Here is a 21,307-nt window from a genome sequence, read left to right as displayed (position 1 = left end):
TTGCAAAACAATTGTTTAAACACACAAGAATAGAAAAATTTACTTCTTCGATAGGGTCAAGATGTAATTTCGGCATTTTGACTAATAAATCATAAGCTTGATGTAAGATAGTAGCCGGTTGATTCGAGACCTGTAGCATAGCCGGTAAATGCAAAAACCAAAGGCTGTAACAAGTTCCAAGTAGACATCTACCCCATCTATCTGGCATCGCTGCCTGAAAAAGACGCTTTAGGATATTACAAGAAATAATATAAGCTAGCGAACAACTTTATTCTCTCATAAAAACTATATAAGTAATAGATAAGAATCGTAATTAGGTATATTAATGTTTATATATTCGCATAGTTCAAGTCATTTTATTCACAATTCATTCATAATTTCTCTTTTATGACGTTAAAAATAAATGTTAGATATATGTATATAGAAACTGTGTTTTCATTTAATTTTGTTTAATGTTTGAAAATATATTGAGAACTATAATAATTAAAAAATGTATATTTACTTGTTTGCGCGCCATTCTTTGTGCTACTTTAATTTCATGCTTGGTTCTACGTGCCATAGGACTTCCTGGTACTATTCCGAAGGCACTTAAATTCGGATTTCCTATGTTGAAATTCTTTTGCGGTCTTATTAAATCAGGATTTAGCTTAAATGTACGATATACTATCGGCGGTTGATTTGGGCCAGCTTCAGGCGGAGGTATAAATACTGTCCGTTCGCTATGCTGAGATTCATCCAGTTCCAAAAGAGGCACTAAAATATGTATTCAAAATTACGAAACATGTTCCAAAGAATTAGTTAATTTCTAGTCTTACACAATACCATAAAGGATGGCTTACTTAGTACAAACCCAACAAATACCACAAATATGGAAAATAAATATATATTAAATAAGTAAAATATCAGTAAACTCAAAAAAATCAACTAACCCTAAGTATAAGTTTGTACAAATAATTTTTTAGTCAACTCCAATTTTAAAACCATGGAAAAGCAATTGGCATTTTGAAAACAGTAATTACTTCGCTGTTTACACTATGCAAATAATTGTCTGTATTATCATATATTATTCAAACACAGTTTTTGTACCTTATCGAACTTTTCTTCGCTGAAGATGATAAAAATATATAGTTTTACTGAGAAAGGTATATTCATATCGATGTTAAGAGTCGGAAGGGACGGCTACGTAGCCGGGATACTCTTAAGTTATAGAGTTTGTTAGTACAATAAATCAAATGTTGTTAATTATATCGGTTGCCGAAGAAAGTAGATTCCGTGATGAAACAATGTCTGGCTAATGCCAGAAGCCCTAGGAAGGTGATATGCCGACAAATCAACTCAATGTATGGTTAACGCTAAGAAAATATTAATATCGTATCGCTCGTAACGCTAACTAATCGGTACATCTCTAGAGGCAAAGGTGGTTCCTCTGGACCGGATATTACGATTGAACAGAACGTTATGCACATGGTAAAAAATATTGTACATATTCTGAAAGCCGGGACCTACAATCGTTTAGTGTAATTGTCACGAAGTAAGGAAACAAATAAGAATATCCTTGAAGTTTTGTTTAGTTTCGATTCTGACGAAGCAAGAATCTAATCCTTCCCGATTTACATGCAAACGAGACAGTGGTAGCCAAAAGGTACTCTAGAATAATGACTAACAGCAGCATGACGTATTTATAGTGCTGAAGTGGTTCAACTAGGATTTGTATACGTGATCTCGCAGAATCACCTCGTACATAGTCTTTTGTTCAACTGAACCAATTTAATCCTCGTTGCTACACTTTTTATACCCAAAAATTAGAGTAAAAGGAGCTATGAAGATAGAAGAAATCTTTCCACTACGCGGGATTTTCATGGAAAAGATTCTAGTTTTGCATTGGTTATGAGTCTTCCGAGATCCAAGCCAAGCATACAATCTCCAAATAAGGAAATTATTAGGGGAGCGAATACCCAAGCCGCGGATTGGGTCGAATCGGAATTCCAAACGTTTCTGAACACATAAGTATGACGTTAATTCTTAGTTTTACAATCAGATCATGTACTCTTTACCTTTTTATTTAGAATGATTTTCACATTTGACTATAATAAAAAATACGAAATTGCGGTTTATCTGAACATCATCTGAAAATCTATCGAGATCCCAGCCTGATCACAAGTAGAATTCCCGATTCAACCCGAAATCGAAATATTGGGTAGCACAGCTCTCGAAATTATTCTCGAATTATAGTGACACAAACGTAACATCTCCTCTTTTACATGAAACATCGTTTGTTACGATGCAGTGTTTGTTTTGTGTATCTATATGTGAGACTTATCGTTAGGGTATATCCACATATGAATTGGCAATTCGGTTGTGGGTTCCTGATGGTGTCCTATACGCGAATTTTGATTCAATTTGCCATCGCGATGAGACCAGGTTTTAAGCTGATGCTTTCAGTGTTAATCCGTGTATGCAATTTTTAATTTATCTTGGTACTTTGTGACAAATTTATTGTATCCCACTTAGAATATCACGTTAAGTTTTTTAAATCAATTATTTCATAGAATCCAATATAATGACGATCTAATTTGCTTCTTGGTTCCTCCAATATATATAGAGCGTAATCTCCAATTTTGAACTGAGAGGATTGTGCATTCCTTTACCGTATTTAAATAATCTGTTGGCAAATTCCGGATTTGTCATTCTCGTAATTCGATAGGTGCCACGAATTTCCATAGGTTCCCAATTCTTGATCAGTAAACGGGCTAGAAATCATGCTCGTTTTTATAAAATCAATTCGTGCGGCGCAAAGTTGTTAGCTTCGTGAACGGATGTATTGTAGTGTAGAACAATATTGTAAATGGTATAGGTTCTAATCTTGAAGAATGAAATATGAGAGAAATGAAATATTAGGCGCATCTCTCATTACAAGAACGCAATAAAAAACAAATATTCTCTGAATTTCTTCAAGATATAGGAAAATGTAAGATAACTTTTATATTAAAAATTTTAGGGAAATTAATGTTCATTACCGCTAATGTTTTAAAATTTGTAACTAAAATAGCCTTCCTCTGCGATCGTATTATAATTTTTACCAACGAGATCTTCATGCATCCGTTCGTATGTTTCTGAATAAAAAATACTATTTTTATGTGTCTGACCTGCGCAAAAATTGTTCCTAAAGCGAATGTAGCGAACAACGAGTCATCCGTGTTTCGTTCATGTTTTCGTGGTTGCGAACACAATGCGGCCCGACAACTCGTTGATCAAAGCTTGTACATATTATATTTTTTTAAATTAGTGATCGCTGGCGACTGCCCGAGATTGCAGAAGGGCTCTTCGCGCGATGGATTCATACTTGATGAAGGGGATATAGTGAAGTTATAAAAGGAAGGGTTACGTAAGATTACCAACTAATCTAACAGAAGCTAGGACCGTATGCGTTCCACGTACCTAGGCATTCATGTCAATTTTTTCGGATCAACATCTATAATAACAGTTAGTAATTAGCAATTCAACGATGTGTCACAAAATTTCAGCTTGCAGAATATAAGTTAAAAGTGAATCATAATAGTTTTCCTTTACAAATAGATAAATTTTATAGATACACTTCAAAGGATGGGCTAATTTTCAATTCATATCATATGTGCCCTATCAAGTCTCTAGGTCATTATGACTGTCAACATATCTCTAATTACTTGCTGCGTTCATGAAAAATGCTATACTTGAAGTGCTAATCAGTTTTACGGCGCTACTATAAAATATATGTAAAACGAGGCGCACCCATCCTTTAGGAATTCACTGCAGCATTCATTTTAAAAATCCCATTTTAAAAACGGTAGATGAAACATATATAAATATTTTTTCTAACTTTTGCAAAGAGGAATTTACAAACTGAGAATATATTTATAACTTTCAATGTTATAAAATTAATTTTTCAGAGTAATATGATTTTATTTACATACGTGAGAACTTCCACTTTGAAAAAATGTCTGATAGCGACGTCAAAAAGTAACCGATTTGGTGTAAAATGACCAAATAGTCAAATTATTAATATTACTCTAATTAAATCAAACTCGTATACATAATAATTTTAAATAGAACAACATCTATTCTAATGAAAACTATTACAAAATACGTGTGTATTCTCACCATTTTCTTCTTCGATGCGTTCGGTACATTCGTCAAAAAATGCTAAACCCGCCATGTCCATATCAGATACAAAACTCCTTTCTTCTATAAATCTAAAAAAATATCAAACACAATAATGTATTGCAAAAATAATATTTATAGTCCATAATATATGTACGTAGTCAAACTTCAAAACTTCTTGATAGTGAAATGAAAATAATGCACATTGTATGTAGATTGAATGTATCGGTATTAACTATGAGAATAAAAGTATCACTCAATCCACATAATAAAACATTATTTTTAATTAGCATATGATCTATAGATAATAATCACCGAACGTGAAATTAATTCTTATTACATTACTTATTGATAGTAATTCGATGATAGCGATGTACGAACGTCCTACATCATTCCAAATGGAGATTTTTTGAAACATTACTACAACACAATACAGGCACGGCATACTTTCTTACTAATAATTACTAACAACAAAACAAAACAATACGCACAATGATATTGATAAAATTTCTGTGAAAGAAATTCAGTAAAGTTCACAATAATTATCATGTGTTTGACATCAAAATTGAAAGTAGAATTGTATTCTTTCTTCGTGAATAGAATATGATGCAATTAATAAATTTAGTTTCAAAATTAATGATTATTTTGCAGTAAATTTTGTTAACAAATCGCCGCAGATATAGAGGTACTAAATCACCTACTATGTTACATGTTATAGCATATACATACGTGCTTTTTTCATATTCTGCATGTTATCTAATAATAATTCTTTTATTCTTTTCCGTAAAAAGTTACTAACTTCCGAACATCCGATAAGTTTTATAGAAATCAAGAAAATAAGGTCATTAACAATATACAATGGCAATCGTAAATATATATAAATTGGGAAACACTTTTGCCAATATATACATAACATTGTACATGGTTCGCAAGTTGCGGCTGAGATTTTCGTTTTTCTCTTTGCACATGTTAAAAGTATAATTCTTAAGCTCTACTGCGGCATAAAATTTTGATATATGATCCGTTTAACTATTAGTAAAAAAAAATACAAAATTTTAAATAAAGGAAAACTTAATCCTTTATTTCTAGTGTATACATGTATTTCGCTAAGTTCATTTGATTATTATATATAGATAAGCATTGTATTTGTAAAATATAGTTAGGAATATCAGTTTGTACAGATAGAAACGAGTCATGGAAAATATATTACACGCACACAACGCAGCGTCTAGAAATTCTCCATCTTAAGAACGAAAAATTGGTTTATCAAATTTCAGAATGCATTAAAGTTTCGACTAAGGCTGTCCATCAAACTGTCCATTGAAATAGATAGAAGTTAATGTAAATGTAAATAACGAAACACGTACTAAAAGCCCACGGAGAATAACGGCACGATTGAACGAAACGGTACATCATCTGACAAAATTTAAACACGAATGAGCACACAAATTAATGTTCATACTGTTCGTGACGATGTCTGATTGAATTTCTTTGATGAAGAGTAACTTTTTATAAATCGAAAGAATCATAAGGCGAGGAGACTAGCTCCCATTGAAGAACATCTTTTCTGGATAAAAAAATAATGGTCTAATATAATTAATTAAAATTCGCCATATTCGTCATAAAATTCGTAAAAGTTTTTACAGATAAATCCAACTATGTTTTATATCAAATTCAACTGTTTTATATCAAATGGAAAAAGTTACGAAAAACATAGAGCGAATTTGAAATCGACTGTTAAAGAAAGAGGTGGTTCTGTAATTGTCTATGCTGGAATGAATAAATACGAACGGTTTTGGTGCAATTTACCATATTATATAGTATTATAAACTAGCATCTATCTCTATGTATGTAAATATCTTGGATAAATATTTAATTCTTTTCATTTAAGAATACATAAAATCGACTGGATTCCAAGTTGGCAACGATTCCAAGCATACGTCCCGAAAGGCGAAACGCATTTGGAGGGATAATGTTAATGTTATGTATCGGCCAGCTTAACAGTTGGCCCATTAAAATCCAATATTTATTAATTAATTAATAAAAAGAAAAAAAAAGAAATTAAAGTGAAGAAAGTCAAATGTATACACAACTAATATAAAGAAATCAAGAATGCTTGGAACAACATTTCGTTTGTCTCATTGATTTCATACCTCGTCGCTTTGCTGACTTCGTATAAAAAAAAGGTGACCCAACGAAATATTATAATAGTTATCTATAGCAAATAAGTTGTTTATATTATAAAATAAACTATTTTTCATGTGTTTCTCCATTTAGCTATTTCCCAAATATCTCTTTTATTTTAAATTTGTTATTTTCTTACTAACAATTGAACGGAGTTTGTTATAAAAGCTTCACGCCATAAGAAGTAGAGCTTACGAATTACAAGCGCTTTTAACCGATTTTAATGTATGCAACGAAATTTCAATTTCAATTTTTTTACTGCATCATATTCTACTAGTCATGACGATTAAAAGTCTCAAAGGAACGAAAGGTCACAACCGTTTTGTTGGAAAAAACGTTAAAGTTTCATTAATCATATATATATATATATATATATATATATATATATATATATATATATAAAAATGGTTTTATTTATAATATATTTATCAATTGAGGATTATTATCTAACAGATGAAGGAGTCTATACAATTCATAGCAATGCAAACAAGAAATAATAGAAGATCATTGTGGACCAAGAGAAATTTCAGATCGTCATAATTTTCAATGATGGGATTAATTTAATGGATTATTCCAGTTCGGATGGGTAGATTACATCCGTTAAACAATTAAAACAATCGATTGAAAATGCTTGACAACATATAAAATCCAACGTACAATCTTAGGGAGAAATTTAGATATATACATTCGAAAATAAATAAACTGAATACAAATGCTGTTTGTATGTATGCATGTTTTGCATTTGAATCTTTTTTATTTACAGTGTGTAAGTAGTAATAATCACTTATACCGGCTGTCCGGTAAATTGTAATACAATTGATCAGGACCGAGACGGGGAGGGAGGTTTCTTGCATTTTTCGTTGATCGCTAGTGAGAGAATTACCTTGTGTGTATTTAATACTAGATCTACCGATAATTAAGACAAAGTTATTTCTACCAAAACCAGTCAAAATGGCTGGTCTTTAAAAAATACGTAATCATAGAATATTTTTTTATTTATTGATTTATTAGTTTCTTACAAAAGGAATTTCATGTTATGTAGCACATTTTTCGTATTATTAATCCATCTGGGACTGGTGTGGTCTTTCTAGTGTTAGCATCTAGCGATTTACTGATCGATCCGGAATTCTCCTGACTATTGATACCATTATATTGAACGATACGCAGTAAATTCTAAAAACGTGTTGGAAATTGTACAAAACCAGGAAACTGATTAATTCGGGTTCGGTAAACAGATTGCACCATCCTTTTACACTTTGACAAGCACCGATCATTTTGACTGGTAATAGTATACCTAGCCTTGGTACGAAATTATTTTGAATTTGAATACATAAAGAACAAAATAAAATTTGTTATATTATTCCTTTAGTTATCGCTGCGAACGTCATTGCATTATTGTGGAAAAAAAGATGTAACATGAAGTAGGAATTTCAAAACCAGATTGTAAAACCAGTTATTTTAACTGGTACGGTAGTTCTAGTGTTAAAAGTTGTATTTGCAATATGCAATGTCTAACGTCAATATAAACATCAATGTTCAAGAAACATTCTGTCGACTCATTCGCCACCGCCGTCCCACATCTATCGTTCTTTTTTAATGTTACCTGATTGAAACAAACTGATTTCTATATTAGAATATCATTGTTAAATAATAATAAGGTCTAAAATTTCATTTAATTCACAATATAATTACATACAAAATGTTTTGTATTTTTTACTCGATTAATGATAAGCTTTATATTCAAAATCATTTTTTCTCAAAAATTAGAAGAGTAACTGAAAAATTCCATTTTAAATATTTCCTATTTTTTTACCTATCTTTTGTGTACACGATCATCCTCCTTGTCGATTGTACTACAATTTATCGAACACTGTATGTAAGTTGTGTTTGAACCACTCGTTTTTGTAAAAGATAACTATTTGTTGGAGATCATTTTTAAATGTCAGCTTCATACGCATATGATGTTTTAGGTTTAAAAATTGCTCATTGACGTATCGTATCTGATTAAAAAATTATACATCGTGAAAATATTGTATATGGAACAATTAAACAGCCGAAGAAACAATAAGAAACGAGAATTCCTTGTTAAAATTTTGCTGTAAATTATTTTCATAAAATGGAAAAATTTGAAAATATTAAAGATTTCGCTCAAAGTAATTTTCTGCAAAACATAACTGTTCCCTGCATTTTGCACTACATGAATGAATATTACATTAACGAAACATTTCATTAAAATTGTAATTTTGCGATTTATACGAAAAGAGGAGGCATAGGATATTATGTTTTCCTACATGTGCCTTCATGTTATTACGTAGGTAGTACGTAGGCAATACAATGGAGGCAAAAAGATATTAAGCCAAGATAAGTACGCTCGCTCACATTAATATTCGGAGACCCTTTAAAACAGAATAACTTTTTTTTAAAAATGAACCAAACGAGTTGAATTTGGTTGACAAATTAAAAGAATTAGTTTATTAGATGACGTGTAAAGAAATTTTGAAAAAATTGTAACTGGTCGGAATCGAAAAGAAAATATGTAGTAAGTTTTTACGACCTTTTCATCTCTGCCTGCAATAAAAATTCTAAAAATTCGTTTTGTATGTTTATATCAGTTATATAGCTATCTATGTACCTACATGCTGAAAACTTCATCAAACAGAAATCGACTGATGCAGAAACAAGTGACAGATATTGAAAGATGTAACAATCTTCCAATCTATAACAATTAGAGGCCGAAAATCAGGCCTGAAAGGTTTTTTCATACACCAAGTAATTTTGTAATATGTACTTGAAAATCATGAAACTAGGTGCTTCGCTCTATTTAGGATGGATTGTCTTATGTGCTAAGGAATAATTCCCTGTTTTCTCGTTAATAATGTTGACATGGCACTACCTATTTTCTATCTAATTGCGAAATGTACACATATTGTAAATAATGTTAATATAGGAGCCAATGCAACTTTAAGATCATGTTTTAAGAGAACGTTTTACTCGCGGGTCATGGTTCCTTTGACACTTTTATTCCTCATGACGAATACTAGGATCGAAAAAATTTAGCCTATAAATGCAAGGTCAAGGTCAACTTTGCGATACCTTTTTTTTAACAGCTCTTCAGTGACCCAAACTTAGAGAATCATCTACCAAAGTCACAAGTTCGTGGAAATATATATATATATGTGTGTGTGATATATATATATATATGTGATAAAAAATTTAATGCGAGTTGTTGTATATTGAAATAAGGTAAAGATGAAGAATAAAAGAATTGTGATGCGGCTTTGTTTATTAGATATTGATATTTAAAAATCAACCAAAATTTCTAAACTCCGACAGCTTCCTACATGAACGAATACAGATCCATCTAAGCAAGTAATCCTCAAACGAAACATATCCAACATCTTACCTCGTAAGTAAGTAATAGGGAAAAATACGATTACATTGTCATACACGATCCTACCTACATTTTCTAAAACAAGTTGTAGATTAAACGTTAAATCTGTGCACACACATCTGTCACAGAAATCCCTAAGAGAAGATTATAGCTTACCTTATGAAATTTCCGCGTGAAGAAGATTAATGACTCCTTCAGTCCTCGAATATAGTTAAAATTTCTCACATAATTAAAAAATAAGGTAAGAAACACAAAGTACATAACAATCAGAGAAAAAATAATTATTGCATGGTTTGATGTATATATATGAATTTGTGGACATGCGAAATAAAAAATAAAAAAACAAGAAAAAATACAAAAGCTACAGAAAAGAAATTAAACCGATATTAAAACTATAATTGATTAACTATGAATTAATATACAATTAAAAAATAGATTCAGGTGTCAAAATGATTATGTTCTCCCAAAACTACTTTATTCTTTGAGTACTTTCTGAATACATCTGATAAACAGTATGTCCAGTTTTATATTAATTACGCTTTTGCTTAAACATGACTTCTGTTTTTGGTCTAGAATAGCTTTGGAAGAGCAGCATCATTTCAATAACAAAAGCGAAATATTGAAAGATCTATTCAACGCAATAATTTAATTCTCGTTTTTCATTATACAATAGAGCCTCCTGTATTTGAACCTTCATTATCCGAATACCCAATATTCGTACATCCTGTTATACGAATAGAATGTCTGCTAGTAACACACAGAAATCTTTTTCAATTACAAACGCTATTATCATACGTATTATTATATTTCTAATGTGCTTTTCATATTCGCAAAGAATGCTTACTAAAATACGAGATGCAAGATTTCACAAAAAAATATTCCTAATCGAAATATAAGAGATTAAAGTATTTAATTTCGTGATGATTAGTGCTTTTATGGGTTATAAGGGTGCCACAAGTAGAAATTTTACTCAAACTCAAACAGCAAATAAAAATAATTTTTGATTTTGAAGACTGTGCTTTTTTGCCCCATAGTATTCCACGCATTAAAAAAAAGATTTAAATGGTATAAAAAACATTAGTTAGATATAGATACTTATGTTAAAAGATTTATGTAATTATGTAAGCTGCTCAAAAATATAAGACCTATAATTACTGAAAGAAAATGGCAATTTTCTTGATTTCTATTTGAATAAATAAAATTTAATATCACAAAAGTGATTATTCTGTTATCCACAAATTCTACTGTTCGGAATGATTTTGTTTTCTTATTACATAGTTTGGATATGGGAGACTCTGTATGTACCTCATACCTTAATTTATAACTAATTAACTGTAGCTGTAATATCGGTTTAATTTATTTTTCTGTACTTGTTTTTGTTTTTTTTTTTTTCTTTTTTTCTTTCGTGAGTATACGGAAATATTACACTACCATAGTTATCTTGCTGCATTTATTACCATATTCTTCTTAATTATATAAACAAACTCGTGGACCGAAGGAGACATTAATTCTCTCAATTCGAAAATTCCATAGGGTAAACTTCGATTTTCTCTTATAGATATCTGTGAATGGACACATTTAGTGTTTAATCTACAATATTCTACAAAAGTGGAGCGTGTATGGCACAAAATGTCCACTTCTGTACGACTTAAACAAAATACAAAGTAAGCTACCGAACATGTATCATAAGGTTCATTAGGTATCATTGGGTTCTCAAGTATCCACAGATCACCATGCCTTCGTCGCCTAAGTCTTAAATTGCTTTAGATTCAGTTCGGATATAGAATCTTTTGCTTGATTTTTAAAAGTTAAAATAAACAGAGCCTCAAAGACAATCTTTTTTATTCTCCATTTTTATTTTATTTCGGCTTGTAGAAATATCCCTTATACTTTTTAGTATTTTTGACCGAACATTTTATGTATGTATATGAGATACTACTTAATAATATATTGAAATACAACATGAAGTAATAATTCAGTAAATTTCTGAAATTGATTATTATAAAAACGATGGATGATAAAAGCGGCAGTTATGTATATTAATAATATACTTGGTGTTTGTAAAATGCGAAAGTAATTATACGAATTTGATCTGATGAATCTGAAAGCTCGTAAAAAAAAGTCGTTTCTTTCTGGATAAAATCAAAAATTATGTTTCGAAGATTACTGAAAAACATTGATTGTTGAGATATTTGCTAATAATCGTTCATTTTACTAATGAATTTAAATCTTACAAATTAAACTAAAATCAACAGTAAAAGTTTTAAAAGCATTAATTTCAGTTTGAAACGGGACGATATTGCAAACTATTGATCATACAATTAACAGTGCTATGAATCAATGTAGATATAAGTAAAAAAGTTTCATATACATATTTCTGTTTGCAGAATATTAGATGCCACAAATCTGGACTCTGCAAACTAATTATAATCCTCAAGATAAACTTCCCTAGGTTATTAGATCCATATGTTATAAACCATGGGAATCTATATTAAATACATATGTATAAAAGGCTTGAAAATTCTAACGTATGGTATATCGTAATCGAAGAACAGTGAAAGAATACTCCGTTTGAGATTAATTTGATTCGATGTCGTGATGAAAAACTATTATTCAAAAAGATAAATTAATAAAAAAATAAAACAAACAAAATTAATAATTTATGTATTTCTTAATAAAATATTTGAAGCTTTCATGGCTCGCTTGTACAATATGATTGTTCGTTAAAATTGTTCAATACTTTGGGCTGTAAACTGTGTTCAATATGTAATTATTACACATATAAAACGAAATTGGCGAAACAAGAAATGTCAATGTACGTACATATGGTGATATTGATATTAATATTTGATGTATCTAAATTTTTCGCACTCAAGATTACGTAAAAGCCATAAAGTATCATGTTATTAAGCAATCAAGTTTTCTTTCTTATTGTGAAATGCAATAAGAATACATAACTTTTTATTAACGCAATATACGACAAACATGAACTTTTATATTTGACTTATATTGTATTAATAAGTATTCTTATAAAAAATTCTTGGAAGTTTTTCAATATTGTTATTAGTTATGGATTTAGTAATGACTAATTTTTAGTCGTAACACTCTGTTGTCAAATTATCAGAAGTGTGTAAAAAATCACAGCGGCAATTATGATAAATACCCCATCTATGACTACCTATTAGCTTTAAGACTAATAGACGCTAATAGATTTAATATTTTCTTACAAAATGGATTCTTAACATTTTCACACGAAAAGTAAACATTACAAACAAATAATTCAAAATCACGTTAATATCTTAAATGAGTAGAATATTTTAGAAAGCCAATTTTAATACCATATATACCCGTTAATATCGCACACTTTTCATAAAAATTAAAAAGTGACTCGATCTATATCTATAATGTTCTATAAAAGTTGAACTTTAAAATTTAAATTCGAAGTAATGGAAAATATTCTTTAAATAACGGCAATGACCTGTTTATTTCATAAGCATAAGAATTTGTTATATGCAGTACCGCCGTATATGATATTAATAAATAATTTATTATGTTAAACTTTGTAAATAATATAAAAGAAATATTAATAAAAACAAACCTTATAAACATTTGCGTTTTCACTAACATACTATAAAATTTCGCATGAGCCTTGTCCCGACTTCTAAGAAACGCTTGTATATTGAACAAACTAGTTGGGTCTGTGGAACCAACTGTTGGCGCTTTGGTAATTGGTAGTAAAAAAGCACGATAACCTTTGAGTATAGTAGCGGTAAATCTTAGAAAAGCGTCTTGTATTTCGAGCTCCAAAGCCTGCTCTTTTCGCTTCTGCTGAAATTCTTTATCCACACTAAATTCTTCATCTTCTGTGTCTAAAAAACAAAGTCATTAAAGATAAAAGTATTGTGATAAAAAAAGAACAAGCACGACAATAGTAAATATACCTTTCATTGATGAATAACTTTTGCCCAAAGAAATCAATTTCGAATAAAGATGTTCTAAACAATTTCTAAGCTGTCTAGCTGCTTTCTTTGGTAATAGTTTTACATTTAAATATTTTTTATCATCACAAATTGCTATATTATTTGTGTCCAAATTTACACAATTAACATCAGAAGGAGGGTCATATAAATCAAAAAATCTGGAATCCACTCCTATTAAAAACGGCAGTGGAGCATGCAGAACCTAAAATATAAGATTTGTTATTATCTTTGGCATTTACCATTAAACCGATAAAATAAAATACATTACTTCAGCCAATCCAAGAGGGCACAAAGGTATGTACGGGCACTGCCATTTAAATGGAAATAGTATCATAGCGATTGCTTCGCTCACCGATGTAAGTACATCAGGACGTAACGAATGTACAAGTATTTTTTGTTCAGTAAGGATTAACAATAATATAAGTAAACAATTATCGGGTCCTAAATTTATGAGTAACTGTCGAAAACTGGCACCAGACCTAGGTAGCGCCAAATCTTCTGGTTGAGTCAAAATTAATCTGTCCTTAGTACTTAACTGCACAAGAATTCTCGGTCTCTGTGGACTTGGAAATGGTATATCATACAAAAAATATGCTATATATTTCTCAATAGGAACTTGTTGCGGATTGCTATTACACATGCTATGTAAGAAAACTAAAAATTTCTCAAATGTGTCAAAAAACGGCCAATGTGATAAGATGCATATAGATTTACTAATGTTCAAAGATTGCGTTGCAGGATTTGTATACTGTAATTTTTCTAACTGAGCTAGTGTGAGCTTTTTAAATATTCCTGATTGCTTCTGCGTTTTCATTTTTAACTGTTGGTAGTCAATTTCTGCGTGTTCAACTGAAACAAGAAAAAAATGTTCTTTATTTTTCTTTCTAGAATTAATTTTATAACGTTATATTTATTAAATGCGCGCGACCATTTTCACGCATTTTACGTAGGTCTAAACAAAAAACGTTTTAGAAGCAGAAAATGGTTAAAAATTAACGATATTACAGATCAGAAGCAATATTTGTTATAAATTTGGAGTATTTTTCAACAAAAATTTTATCGGGGAAAAAGAAATATTGTTCCCGTTGATGAAAATAAATGATAAATAAATAAAAGTGGTGACGAAAAAGTGGAAATATTTTTTCCTAGAAAAAAAAATGATATATGTATTTTTATCAAAATTCTATTTTATTATGTTACTTCATTAACGTCATAATGAGATTTAAACGTATAATCGCATCCTCTACTGCAACCGCCACTCCGATTAGATAGTCGAACATAAAATGATTCTATAATAGTTGTTCGTAATATATTATTTAATGAAAATTAGCATTTCTAAATGGAAATTCTCTATTAAAAAGATCCTTCGTTCATTACTAGCTTTCAGAACAAGAATAACAATTATATATGTATATGATTGAAAAATTTTATACATGTCTGAAATTTATTATCTCATATTTTATACTAAAGCTTCATCACGGTTTAATGTACGCATTTCCTTTAATAAATTAGAATTATTTCATAATAATTCTAGAGAACGAAAGTGGTGGAATAAATCGCATAAGAATTTGATAACTTATAAACTAAGCTTCAATTAACGTAAGGGTGTTTCAATATTATAAGTTAATCAAGCATAAACACGATAAAGAAGATATCTTTAACTCAATGAACGTATGTCTGATCTTACTTTATTTTTTTTTCTATAAATCTTTAAGAATGCATATTTTCCAACTATTGTTGTTGTTTCGAATAACAGACGTTTCTGTAATGTTTCTTAGCAATTATGTTTAAGTGGTTATTAATAAACTCTTTAAAATAAAATAAATTTTTAAATAAAATAGTCATGTTTTGAAGTACTAGCAGTCAAATTAGTAATTAAAGTAAAGTATTTTATACAAAAGAGTAAAATGAACGTTAATTCTATTGCTCGGTTTTTATCTATATATTTAAAAAAATAATTAATGCGCTAGGGCTAGGGTCACAAGCAGCATACGGGTTAGTGAGAAAAATCAACAAGAATGTATGTATTGTTAGTATATTGGTTACATCGTCAGCATTGTAACTTTAGGTTATTCATCATTTTTTACTAACGAAATATTAAATAAAACTTGACTTATCATAAATGTGTATGCCGTGGTAAATCACTTAATACACTTAAGTTGCCTATTTGACATTCTGTTTCGATGCACCGAAAATGCGTTAAAATAAATTTAAACATATTGTGCACTTTTCTTGGAAATTTTCATTAATATAAATGCCATATAGAGCGTCACAAAATATGTAGAGGATATTTACAACGTTAGTTCGTGACATTAAAACAATGAGAATAGTTCATGCATAAAAATGTCGTTTGAGACTTATTTTTCAAATTATAGACGATAGAATGTTACACTCGAAATATACTGGTATCAATGACACAATTGAAATACCTTTGTCCCTATCTTCAGTTGGTTGACCTTGAAATTACAGTGAGAAACATGAAATATGAACGAGATAGAAAGAAAGATTCACTAACTGATTCATTGATACTAGCAGATTTTTGACGTAAAATATCATTTATTACTTGAAAAATAGGACTCAAATTAATCGAATTAATGCCACAAAGGATATTTCATAGTTAAAGATAAGAGGCCATAAATTCTTTTTATTTCCTTATACTAATATTGTTATGTTTAGTAAGATCAAAAATTACAAAACCTTTTTTTAAAAATCGCACACCCAGCCAATTGAGCGGAGCAGCTGGTACATTCATGAAAGACAACATTTATAGCTAAATCAAATCACAGTCATGTTCAGGTTTGCAGCTATAGTCGTCAAAATCTTCCATAAAATATACAATACACATATACAACATCTATATATGAAACAGCCAGCATCTAGATGAACACGAAGTTATTCATCTAATAAATCAATTACCGAAACCCTTTATTATCCTTGGTTTTGATAGCCATAAACTTCTGTAGAGTTCTTACAAAACTGATACATGTGGTACTATCACCGAAAAACAGACATAATCTGCCAACTTAGACTTTCTATTAGAGACCAATAATTCTATCCACTTTAACACAGCATCTGGCTGTTTTAATGCAACAGACCTATCGCTATGTAACCCTTCAATTGCTCAAAATATCACATGGAGTGTAGTAAATGATCTGTATGATAGTGACCACTTCTCGATCAAGATAACACTAAAATATCATCTGATCTATGACATCTAATTCCACAAGCTGTCAAGATGGAAGTTTTAAGAAATCAACTGGGCAATGTTCCTTGACAGAATATTTAATTCAATTCCCCAACATATGGAACCAAATCCGTCAAATGCTGATTTAATAAACGAAACATTTATAAACTTCATAAAAATTATTACAAAAACAGTTGCCTGATCTACTCCAAAAACAGAAATCTCCAGTAATATAAAAACCCAATATAAAGCATGATGGAACGAGTTGTTAAAAATTGCAAACATACTTTCAATGGATATAAAAACACATAAATCTCTGATAAATCTTATCAATTTTAAAGAATATAGAGCTATATCTCGAATAAACGAACTATTTCTTTCTAATCATTGAAATTTGGAAAAAAATAAAAGCGATCAAAGTTTTAAATCACTAATGCCTGCCTTCACTAAAGAAGACAACTCACTTGCCACAGATTCATATGAAATATCAGAAATGTTAGGATCAACATTTCAAACAATTCTAGTGATAAGTACTGAAAGGAATTCCAACATCGCAAAAAGAAAGTACACCCATCGACTTCCTTAGATACAAACCACGACTCATTCACCATATCCGCCCTGGATCCGAACCGTTCAATTAAAATATTTTTTAACTAAATGTAGCAATACCAGTCGTAGGCATGACGGAATTGCAAACATCCTTTTTTTCAACCTGCCCTTGATTACATGCTTTCCTTATTCAACTATATCTGGATTCACAATGTACTAGACAGGTGGAAGGAAACCACAGTCATTCCTACCTTAAAGCCAAAATTTCAACTGGCCTAAACAAATATCGTCCGACTCCGTTCATTAATACGATGTGCAAATTAACAGAGAATATCATTAACTATACATTCTGTTAGGACTTAGAAAAATATCTGTTAATTTCCAAATTTCAAAGTGATTTTCTCTACCTATAGCCATTTAATAAACTTGGAGATTAACATGCGACGCACATGCCAATCAACACCATCTGACTGTCATATCTCCCGACATAGAAAAGGTTTATGACTTATGATATGATAATTTTCATCAGTGATTTCTTACATATAGGAGTTATCAAAATCAGATACAACAACGCTCTCTCTTCCTCTAAAGCTAAGGAAATTACCAGTCCAGACAAAGAGTTACTATTTACCGGCGATTTAACTATAATATGCAGAAGAAAAAATGGTCACGTCACTGAAATATACTTACAAGGAACACTAAACAAATTCTGAAAATGTCACAGACTACCGGATTCAAATTTTCTAACCAAAAATCAGAAATAATTATTTTCTGCAGAAATCGGCATCCCATAATCATAAAGTTGATCCCCAACAACCAAGAATTAAGATTAACTGTAATCAAATTATTATAACTGACCTTTGACTCTCGATTATGACTGAAAATGTTATCGATTCTGTCAGCTGATAAGAAAAAAATCGAAAAACAAATGTTAGAATCATTAGATAAAGGCAATATCCAACCTAGCGACTCCCCATACAATTTCCCTTTCTGAGGGGTACCTAAAAAAAAAAAAAAAAAAAAAAAAAAAAAAATTGTCGGCGGCGAAACGAAATAAAGAAACTATTCTTTATTTCATTACTACATGATTTGCAAAAACTTAACAAAAAACCGCAACAGAACGTCGATTCATTAGCTAACATAGACATGATTCTACCATCAGTTAGGGAACGCAAGATATTTCTCCGCATTTCACTTAACCTCTGGATTTCATCATATGCCCATGAACCCGAAATACTCACGCAAAACTGCTTTTAGCGCTCCACATGAGCATTACGAATATCGACAAATGTCAAATTAAATTAAATGCTTTTGGCTTTTAAAAGACGATCCCGCTAGTTCAAGGTGATGAATGACGTATTGAAAAGCCTTATCAATCAAACATGCTCTGTATATTTGGACGACATAATCATATGCGGCAAAACGCTCGAGGAACACAATAAAAAACCACGAGTACTACTTCAGCGAAAAAGACAAGCCCGAAACTGCAGTCTGATAAATGTGCAGTCTGATATCTGCGGCCCGAAGTGCTCTATCTCGGGCATGTCATATCAGAAAGCGGCGTGAAACCAAACCCGGAATAGGTTAAGACCATCACAGAATTTCCAACTCTTAGTAATCCTAAGCAAATTAAACGATTCTTAGGACTGTGGTTATTAATGAAAATTTTTTTAAGACGTTAGCAAATTAGCCAAACCGACGACGTTCCTGAAGAAAAATCATCGATTGAAAATAGGAAAAAATTACGGAAAATATCGTTCCAATCACTCGAAACAGCGCTAATCACGAAATCAGTACCAGAATATCGTGAATTTCAGAAGTCATTTGTTCCAACAACAAGTTGCATCTTGGAGCGGTACTCAGCCAAGAACCTATAGGATCAGATAACCGGTCGTATACGCGTCCCTGAATAACGCCGAAATATATAACTCCGCAATATTTCGCAAATATATATATCCGCAATATAATATATTTACATTTCCGATCATACCTGTATGACCGGAAATTTAAAATTGTTATCGATCACAGACCGCTAGTTTGATTGATGAACGTCGAGAACCCTAATTCCAGATTAATGCGACGGCGTCTTTAACTGGAAGAATACGAATATGGAATAGAGTACAAGAAAGGAAAGATTAATACGCTGATGCGTTGTCTCACATTTTTTCTGTAGGAGAAGTGTCATCTTACTGGTCACACTTAAAATTCTCAGCGGACGGGAAGGCGATATCAGTAACATGCTTGAAGAAATAATGGATTCACAGAAATATGTGACACAATTCCTACTTAATCAGGAATCGAAGTACAGCAAATTCGAACAACTGAACATGAAACCATTGGTAGCACTAATATACATGAATAAACATCCGTTAAAAACATGACAGCTGTATTAACAAAAGTGGAGCCTTTAAAATTCAACGATAGAGGATGACAAATACCCAACAGCCTGACTAAGAAATATAGACTGGAAGAATTATAACTCATAAAAAGCCATCAAAAGCCAAACAAGGAATCTATACAATATCATCGATTTTATTTTCAGTGACACCGACATTAACGTTAACTTAATTACAGAAGAACCATATCCATGGACTGAGAGATATTCGTAAAACAAGTACACGAATCTGCACACTAAATGGACACGCGAAAATTTTTAAAGCTGTAATGAGAATAAGAGATATTATGCTTACGGTGAAAAGTATATATCTCGGAAGAAATATTACATTGTCAATTTTACAGAAAAAGCACAGATGAACGAATAAAACCAAAGCAAGGATTGAAATTATAAATTACAAATACAGCAGTGGGCAGCACACCAAATAATTGTCAGTGTCTTAATAAGTTCACTATCCAGAACAAATAAGGAAAACCGTTATATCTTATCGATACAAGACCAATTAACGAAACTCATAACACTGATCGCCCTGCAGGATATTACGACCAAGAAAATAGACGATAATCTCATGAAAGAGTACCTATCAATTTACGTGTTTCGAGAGAAGCTAATTGGAAAAGGTTCTAAAAATAAAACCAACACGGGCTATCACTTATAGGCTCCCATCAAATAGCAACGTCGAGAAAGCACACCGTATAATAAACTAAACTACGTAAACCAGGATTGAATCAATTGGAACGAATTCATTAAATTAATCACGCTTTCATATCATACGGCAACATATGAAGCAATGGAGGAGAAGACTACATAAGAGAACTAAGGAATCATCTTTAATTCCAAATAGAAAAGGCGAAAGGAAAACATATATATATATATATATATATATATGTATATATATATATATAGCAAAGGAGAAACGCAAGGAAATCTACGACAATAAAATAATTAAACGCGTACCAAAATACCAAATAGAAGACACGGTATACATTCAGAATGTTAAATATTAAGTAAAAATAATCATCCCGAACTTATACATATTAACAGGATAAAACTAGCAAACTCTTCATTAGATACATCTAAGGTAGATTATGTTTCTACTATGGACCCAGTAAACCCAGTGCCTAGCGCCTCCAGGAAGCAAATCGTACGAAGTAAGCATACCATACCTACTAATGTACCTAGAACATCTTCCCAAGATATAAAACAGAACGTGACATATAGAATATATGTCAATTTCTTTAATTCCAAACTAACTACGGAGATTCTATCAACAGTAACAACATTAAACTTTATAATTTATTAAATATATTATATATTGGCCAAAACGAGTATGAGATCGAGTTTGAGGAACTAACGTTAGAGTTAACCAATATTCTAAATGAATATAGTAACGATATAAATAATGCCTAATAATTAATCGAATGCCGTTGCGGATAGTAAATATATCATAACACATCCTCAACTTATACATCCCAATATTCTTTTCG

General features: G+C 30.9%; 2 protein-coding genes across 7 annotated transcripts in view; one reads left to right on the top strand and one right to left on the bottom strand.

The window, feature by feature from the left end:
• LOC132907531 (trans-1,2-dihydrobenzene-1,2-diol dehydrogenase-like) overlaps positions 1–21,307 on the top strand; it is a 216,956-nt gene that overhangs the window by 155,349 nt on the left and 40,300 nt on the right. The window lies entirely within an intron of this gene.
• LOC132907521 (DENN domain-containing protein Crag) overlaps positions 1–21,307 on the bottom strand; it is a 44,227-nt gene that overhangs the window by 13,240 nt on the left and 9,680 nt on the right. For 3 of the 4 annotated variants that reach the window (XM_060960693.1, XM_060960690.1, XM_060960692.1), the window contains 6 exons: positions 13,961–14,541; positions 13,654–13,894; positions 13,311–13,581; positions 4,138–4,229; positions 503–753; positions 26–214 (listed from right to left, as the gene is read on the bottom strand). In XM_060960693.1, coding sequence (XP_060816676.1) covers positions 26–214; positions 503–753; positions 4,138–4,229; positions 13,311–13,581; positions 13,654–13,894; positions 13,961–14,541 — 1,625 coding nt within the window. The remainder of the gene's footprint in view (positions 1–25; positions 215–502; positions 754–4,137; positions 4,230–13,310; positions 13,582–13,653; positions 13,895–13,960; positions 14,542–21,307) is intronic. The other variant, XM_060960691.1, reaches the window with a different exon arrangement.

Source organism: Bombus pascuorum, chromosome 5, assembly GCF_905332965.1.
Source record: "Bombus pascuorum chromosome 5, iyBomPasc1.1, whole genome shotgun sequence".
NCBI lineage: Eukaryota > Metazoa > Arthropoda > Insecta > Hymenoptera > Apidae > Bombus > Bombus pascuorum.
This window is presented reverse-complemented; position numbering and strand designations above follow the sequence as displayed.